Source organism: Dipodomys ordii, unplaced genomic scaffold (assembly GCF_000151885.1).
Source record: "Dipodomys ordii isolate 6190 unplaced genomic scaffold, Dord_2.0 Scaffold18, whole genome shotgun sequence".
Classification (NCBI taxonomy): domain Eukaryota; kingdom Metazoa; phylum Chordata; class Mammalia; order Rodentia; family Heteromyidae; genus Dipodomys; species Dipodomys ordii.
In genome coordinates, this window is record NW_012267234.1 from 20,186,417 (window position 1) to 20,194,158 (window position 7,742).

General features: G+C 65.7%; 2 protein-coding genes across 2 annotated transcripts in view; one reads left to right on the forward strand and one right to left on the reverse strand.

The window, feature by feature from the left end:
• The window catches only part of Il17c (interleukin 17C), a 3,958-nt gene extending 3,093 nt beyond the window's left edge, over window positions 1-865 (forward strand). Inside the window, 2 exon segments of the mRNA XM_013012721.1 lie at window positions 488-547; window positions 697-865. Coding sequence (XP_012868175.1) covers window positions 488-547; window positions 697-865 — 229 coding nt within the window.
• A 412-nt stretch (window positions 866-1,277) lies between these two features.
• On the reverse strand, window positions 1,278-5,603 carry LOC105983000 (cytochrome b-245 light chain). The gene is made up of 7 exons (XM_013012722.1): window positions 5,597-5,603; window positions 5,182-5,202; window positions 3,057-3,126; window positions 2,788-2,862; window positions 2,582-2,665; window positions 2,089-2,170; window positions 1,278-1,687 (listed from the first exon to the last, which is right to left on the reverse strand). The coding sequence occupies exons 1-7, from the start codon at window positions 5,601-5,603 to the stop codon at window positions 1,466-1,468; spliced, it is 561 nt and encodes a 186-aa protein (XP_012868176.1). The 3' UTR covers window positions 1,278-1,465.
• Window positions 5,604-7,742: the final 2,139 nt, after the last annotated feature.

A 7,742-nucleotide genomic window follows, 5' to 3' on the forward strand; every position in this document is an offset into this window, starting at 1 on the left:
CCACCAGAAAACCGGAAGTGGCGCTGTAGCTCAAGTGGTAGAGCGCTCGCCTTGAGCTGAAGAGCTGAGGGACAGCGCCCAGGCCGAGTTCAACCCCACGACCGACAAAAAAAAAAAAAAAAAAAAGATTACAGGCGTGGGCTGGGAAGGTGGCTCAGTGGTAGAGCGCTTGCCTTACATGCATGAGGCCCTGGGTTCGATTCCTCAGCACCACATACACAGAAAAAAGCCAGAAGTGGTGTTATGGCTCAAGTGGTAGAGCAAAAAGCCTTGAGCTGAAGAGCTGAGGGACAGCGCCCAGACCCAGAGTTCAGGCCCCATGACTGGACCCCCCCCAAAAAAAAAAAGATTTTGGGCGTGAACCACCAGCGCCTGGCAGCACCTGTTTTTTTGTAGCCATTTATTCTAACCGTGCCTGTATTAAACATCCAATTCCACAGTTCAGACTCCTCTGCTCTCCATCTGCGGGTCGCTCCTGGTCCTGTAGACCCTGGGGCCGCCTGAATCCCCGGCCTCCCCAGGTGTCCGTGTGTCCGGCAGGTGTCCAGTGAGTCTCGCCTGCCTCCCGAGGGCTCCGCCTGACGCTGTTTCCAGGCGCTCTGGCCCCACCCTGGGCGGCCCGTGTGTGGGAATGACCGGCAGCGCTGGGGTGAAGGGCCAGCGACTGTCACCACGCTGCCACCTCCCCTCCCACAGGGGCCCGGCATCCCGGCCACCTCCCACCAGGCCCAGCCCGGGGCTGTCGGGGGCCTCTGGACAAGGGACTGGAGCAGCAGCCTGTGTGGAAGGGACACCCGGGAAGCCTGAGGCCCTGGCCTGCCTGGGTACCGGACACCGGTCAGCGGGCCGCGGCCTGCAGGCTTGAACCCCAGAACACAGGAGCCGCTGGCTCCCTCAGCATGCAGCACTTGGTCCAGGGGGAAATGTGAAGACCTGCCAGAGTCTGAGCCACCGGTGCCACGAGGATCCCACGGGAGGGAGGTGGCACGCGGCCACCAGGCCAGCCCGCCATCATCGACAAGGGGCCTGAGGTCAGCGTATGCAGCGCATGTGTGTGAGACGGCACCGGCGAGGGCACAGAGCCCCAGGGGCTCGGCCTGGGGTCCCCCGGGAGCATGGGCAGGCAGCGGTGGCAGCTGCCAGCGAGGCAGGAGAGAAAGGCTGAGCCCTCCGAGCGTGCTCCTGCGGCCCCCCTCCTCCTCCCTCCAGCCACCTTCAGCCCAGGGGCTTCTGGGACCCGAGCTCTGGCTGGAATGAAGGACGCCACTGCGTTTCGCTGGTAGAAATCCCAGGTACATTTGGTAGAATACGAAACACACCACCACGTCCCAGTGATGCTGGGGTGCCCCCCCGCCCCCCCAGGAAGAGCCAGGGCCCAGGAATCCTTCTGCATTTATTGAGGTGTGCACTGCTGCCCCGGTGGCCAGCCGTAGGCTGCGGGCGGCTCCCGGGTGGGATGCCCAGGTCACACCACCTCGTCTGTCACAGGAATGGGGTTGACTTGGGGGCCTCCTCCTCCTCCTCCTTCTGCCGCCGCCGCCTCTTCCCCCTCGGCGGGCTTCTTGCGGGCTTCTGCCGGGGGCCTGGGCGGAGGGTTGCTGGGCGGCTGCTTGATGGTGCCTCCCACCTGCGGCCGCTCCTTGGGCTTGGGCTCAATGGGAGTCCACTGCTCACCGCGGACGGCTGCCTAGGGGCGCAGAAGGGCTGCAAAGCACCCTGCAAGCCTGCACCCCCGCCTCCCTGGGCGACCCACACCAGCAGAGGCCCCAAATTGCTGAGACAGACAGGGGACTCGGAGGCTGAGGATGGCCTGAAGCCACACAGCATGGTCTCCACGTCGCGGACCTCAAGCCCCAGCTGCTCAGCAACAGGAGCCCAGGACAAAGAACCCCCTGGAGGCCATGCGGGTGGAGGTGTGCAGACCAGCCCCGGTGTCCTCCTGGGGACTGAGGGCCTAACACTAGGACAGGGCCCAGGGCCGGAGGGCGCGACCTCGCAGCTTCCTCCCGCGTCCAGCACAGGGCGGCGGGCTGCAGCGCCTGTGGCCACGGTGCACCCCAGGGCTCCGGCCCAGCCTCCGCCACTCACCAGCAGGTAGATGACACTTGCGATGGCCAAACAGGCTGTGCCCAGGATGGTGGCCAGCAGGAAGCCCGCGGGCACGGACAGCCTGGGGGGAGGACAGGAGGGAGCAAGTCCAGCACAGCCACCAGAAGTGGTGGCCCCAGCCCCACACCCTGGGCAGCCGCTGGAAGTGGTTTGGGAGCCGCGGGACCCCAGGCCTTGGGACGGGCCGGACCGTGCGGCTTGACTCCGGGGCCCCGGCCACCATGCTGGGGGAGTCTCAGAGTCGTGACTGCGTGGGGCACCGGCGTGGCCAGACAGAGCCTGCCGGACGCTGGCGAGGGCAGTGGGAGCCACGCGGGCGACCGCCCCGGACGCTGTTCCAGCTCAGGTCTGGGTCTGGGCCCCTCCGCGGCCTGGGACCTGGGCTTTGTTAGGAAAGCGTCCAGGAGGGGGTCTGCCGGAGCCCCGCTCGGCTCCACGGGGGCGGCCCCCCCCCCGCCTCCCCGAGACTCACAGGAAGTGCAAGGCAGCCCGGACGTAGTAGTTCCTGGTGAGCGGCCCCAACAGCTTCACCACGGCGGTCACGTACTTCTGTCCACTAGACAGAGGGAGGCGGGCGGTGAGCCAGCTCGGCCCTTCTCCTCCCGGTGCCCAGGCCCCGCTCGGGGTGCCCCGGCCGCTCCTGCACGGCCGGCCCGGCCTCTGCCCCTCGGGACTCACCAGCGCTCCATGGTAGAGCCCCTTTTCCTCTTCCCCCGGGGGTACTCCAGCAGGCAGATGAACACCCCGGCCGCGCTGCAGGGCTCGGTTAAGGCGCAACCCCACTGGGCCTGGCTGCCGGCAAGGCCCTCGTGCTGATGTAAACGGGCGCCAATGTCCAGCGTGCACGGGCGCACGCGGCTCCGCAGGCCAGCCCGGCCTCAGCCCCGCGTGCGGGCACCGCCCTCCCGCTCCCCAGCCTCGGCCCCCGGTCTCCAGTAAAAGGATACATGGAATAGGCGCCAAAATACCACTGGGCAAAGCGCCCGGCGGTGGCCACGATGCCCCCGGTGATGAGGACTGTGAACGGACAGGAAGCGGTCAGCGGCGCCTGCCGCGGCTACCCCTGACCGGGGAAGACCCCCGGGCCGCGTCAGCTCCCCGCCTCCACCTGCTGCGGCTCCAGGCCATGAGGGCCCGGGCGGGGAGCCCAGGAGGGAGGTGGGAGGTGGGCAGAGATCCGGAGGCTGGCGGGGCGGGGTTGCTGGGGGGGACCCTGGCCGGCCGCCCATCATCGTCTGCACCCCTGGCCGCACCCCTGCCGCGCGGTCCTGCTCCTACTTCACCCCTGGGCGTGGGCACGGGGCCCGGCAGCGAGTGCCCAGCTAGGACGCGCCCCAGCTTTTCTTGTCCGTATTCTCGTAGCCTTCCTGCCTCCTGATGGCGGGGCAGACTTACGAGCCCTTCCTCGGGCGGGACGGAAGCTAGGGCCCTGGCTATATTTTAACGAGCTCCTCCCATTCTGTGACGAGTCCTGGGGGCCGAGAGCCTGAATCACGAGCGGCCAGGCTCCCCCAGAGACCAAGTCACTTGCAGACACCTGCTGCACTTGGGCCATTGCTCAGATACAATGGGCAGAGGGGCGTGGTGGGCAGAGGGGCGTGGTGGGCAGAGGGGCGTGGTGGGCAGAGGGGCGTGGTGGGCAGAGGGCGTGGTGGGCAGCAGAGGGCGTGATGGGCAGAGGGGCGTGGTGGGCAGAGGGGCGTGGTGGGCAGAGGGGAGTGGTGGGCAGAGGGCGTGGTGGGCAGAGGGCGTGGTGGGCAGAGGGCGTGGTGGGCAGAGGGGCGTGGTGGGCAGAGGGCGTGGTGGGCAGAGGGCGTGGTGGGCAGAGGGCGTGGTGGGCAGCAGAGGGCGTGGGCAGAGGGCGTGGTGGGCAGAGGGCGTGGTGGGCAGAGGGCGTGGTGGGCAGCAGAGGGCGCGATGGGCAGCAGAGGGTGCGGTGGGCAGAGGGCATGGTGTGGTGGGCAGAGGGCGTGGTGGGCAGAGGGCGTGGTGTGGTGGGCAGAGGGCGTGGTGGGCAGAGGGCGTGGCGGGCAGAGGGCGTGGTGGGCAGAGGGCATGGTGTGGTGGGCAGAGGGCGTGGTGGGCACAGAGGGACGCAGTAGGGAGTTGGCTTCTGTCAGTGAGCTCCTGTGCATTTTCCCAGCTGACCCAGGAATCCACAGCATTGCCCTTGCTAGGCAAGGTCTTTGCCACTGAGTTACATCCCAGCCCAGGAACAGCCTTTGAGCTTGTTTTGTTTTGGAGACAGGGTCTCACTATGTAGCTCAGGCTGGCCTCAAACTTAGGATCCCCTGCTTCAGCCTCCCTAGTCTGGAATTACAGGCTGACCCTCCACACTCGACTCAGGTATATCCTTTCTTTTAATCATGAATCAAGATTCCAGAAATTGGTAATTGGTTGTTTCTTCCATCTTCCTACATCTGGAACAAGATCTCTTCCTAGTTCTTCTCTCTTTCTCAAACGGCACTTTCATCTTTATTTTTACATTTTGGTGGATCTGCGGTTTTGAACTCGGAGCCTTGCCTTGCTCCTAGACCTTTTTGCGCCCGGTACTTCCCTCCGCTCTTCCACAGCAGCTGCTGACAGGCGCACGCCGCCATCAGCTCAGGGGGCCTCACAAACTTTTTACCAAGTCTGGCTTGTAACCGGGACCCTTCTGATCTCCGTGTCCCCAGGAGCTGGGATTACAGCTGTAAGCCTTTCTTCCCCCTCTTTAATGACCGAATTTCATTTCTCCTTGTCCAAGGAGGAATTTGTTGTCAAGTGTTCTAAGAAGGACTTTCCTTGCCTGAGCTCTTCCCTCCCCGCCCTGCCTGGCGCAGCCTCCCCGTGTCCCCGACTCTCCTCTGGATCTCCTGTGACCGGCACACGCTGCTTCTTCCTGTACAGTGTCCACACAACTTGTGTGTGGAAATCCCCACATCCCAGCTGCTGCCACAGGCCTCAGTCCCACTTCGCTCATCTCCCCGGCCCTGGGAAGGACTTCCCTGGTGTTACTCACTTCCCCAAGTCCCATTCCTGCTGTGTTGTTTTCTGTTCCTCTTTCCCCTTGACCAGTTCAGATGTGCTCACCCTGAGGTCGGCCGGTGCGGCCTCACCCCTCACAGGGTTTTACTTCCCCAAACGCTGTGCGTGGGGCTCACACCCACAGGGCGTTTCCTTCCTGTGTTGATCTGTGCCCCCAAACGCAAGTTTCACACGTTTGTGCTGGTCCTGAACTTGCTTCACCCTGGTCTGATTTGCCTTGATTTCTTCACCTGCAGGTCAAGCCAGTACCACGCAAACCGGGGCTTGGCGTCTGTGATCTTTCCCACCCTGTCCTGGCAGTGGGCCGACCTCCCTGGCGGCTCCCAGAGGCTGGAGGGGAGAGGCTCCAGGGCGCTCCTGCTCAGGCCGCGCCTCCCAGCCCGGCCGCTAACTCCTCTGCAGAACTAAGACGCGGAGCCCGGGGCCCGGGGATGCGGAGACCTCGGCTCCGGAGCCTGACTTGCCATGCCCGGCTGCCTTTCTGTCCCTGGCTCTGAGCTCACTACACATTAACTTCTTCAGCCTGCACTCACATAGACTCGTGTGGATGGGGGGGGGCGGGGGGGCAGCCTCCTGGCGTGCTCACTCAGCACCCGAGTGGCCCCATGCTCAGCCTCGGTTTTGCTCCCAAGGGCAAAGACTACCCCTGACCCCAGCTGGGGACGGGGTGCCTGAGGAATCTTCTAGCACATCACAGGGCAGGGACTCTGCAAGGGCACAGAGGGGACAAGACTGAGGGCCCAGCCAAGACTGAGGGCCCAGACAAGACTGAGGGCACAGCCCAGGAGACAAGCCAGCTCCAGACAGCAGCGGCCTGAGCAGAGGAACGTGACCAAAGGGGACCAGCTCCAGACAGCACTGGGCCTGAGCAGAGGAACGTGACCAAAGGGGACCAGCTCCAGACAGCACTGGGCCTGAGCAGAGGAACGTGACCAAAGGGGGCCGGGCGGGATGGTCTAGAAGGATATTTCCAAGCAGGCGTCACCTGAGTTAAGAGATAAAGGAGTCAGACTTAGTACTCTGCAGAAGACACAGCTTCAGCAAAGGTCCTGGGGCACACTGGGAAGACAGGAAGGCAGGAAGGGACTCAAATAGTCAGAAATAGAAATAGGTTTGTGATCCGGGCACAGGGGCACATGCCTGAGCCCGCAGCGCTCGGGAGAGGCGGAGGCAGGAGCGTGGTGTGCTGGAGGTTAGTCTGGGCTAAAAGAAAGAAGAGAGAAAAGAAAAAAAAGAAAAGGAGAGGGGAGGGAGGGGGGTGGGAACTACTAGGTCTAAAGCCAGGAGATGGCGCCTGGATGGGGCGCAAGGCCAGGCACTTCCAGGAACGAGGTTGGGAAGCATGGATTTTGTGCGGCAGGCCTCCCAGGAGCAGCCTCCGATGCCGAAGGCCTCCACACTGGGCGTGAGGTGCGTGCGAGCCGGGCACCACACACGCTGGGCGCAGCGCTGCCTCTACCTCCTGGAGGGCACTTGGGTGGGGGGAGGAGGCACGGAGGGGGCGTGGAGAGGAGAGCCTGGCCTCAACCCGTGCAGTGTGGCAGCCGCTCCGCAGCACAGGAGAGGAGGCTGAGGGCGCAGCCCCAGCGCGGCGCAGCCCCAAAGGAGGCTTGAAGCGCAAGTCTGGGAGTTCTCCCACAGCCCCTGCCACCAGCCTGGTGAGTTCAGGTCCCTGCAGGGGACACCCCCACCTGGGGGCCTCCACAGCACCGCAGACCCCGGCCAGGCCCGGCCTAGGCTCAGGTCCCCGCGTCTCTCTGCAGCGCAGGACCGGCTGCAGCCAGGCCAGGGTGAAGTGGAACTGCCCCGCTCTGACCCCAAAGCCAGTGTGGCGTCCTAGACTTGTGAAATACCAGACCTGGGGCTGGGCGCGGGGGCCGCTCCCCAGCCAGGACCCAGGGGTCCCGGTCTGGGGCCCATGCACGCTGGCTCCAAGCCTGAGGGGTCGCCAGTAACCCCAAGGCCAGTCCTGGGCCAAAGAGGACCCTGGGAGGAGGCCCAAGGCCAGAGCCCCCCTGTCCCAGGCTGCGGAGGACCCTGGGAGGAGGCCCAGGTCCCCAGTCCTGGGCCGTGGAGGACCCTGGGAGGAGGCCCAGGGCCAGGCCCCCCCCAGTCCTGGGTCACGGAGGACCCTGGGAGGAGGCCCAGGCCCCCCCCAGTCCTGGGTCGCGAAGGACCCTGGGAGGAGGCCGAGGGCCCCCCCAGTCCTGGGTCGCGGAGAACCCTGGGAGGAGGCCCAGGGCCCCCCCAGTCCTGGGTCGCAGAGGACCCTGGGAGGAGGCCCAGGCCCCCCCCAGTCCTGGGTCGCGGAGGACCCTGGGAGGAGGCCCAGGCCCCCCCCAGTCCTGGGCCGCGGAGGACCCTGGGAGGAGGCCCAGGCCCCCCCCAGTCCTGGGTCGCGGAGGACCCTGGGAGGAGGCCCAGGCCCCCCTGTCCCAGGCTGCGGAGGACCCTGGGAGGAGGCCCAGGCCCCCCTGTCCCAGGCTGCGGAGGACCCTGGGAGGAGGCCCAGGCCCCCAGTCCTGGGCCGCGGAGGACCCTGGGAGGAGGCCCAGGCCCCCCTGTCCCAGGCTGCGGAGGACCCTGGGAGGAGGCCCAGGCCCCCC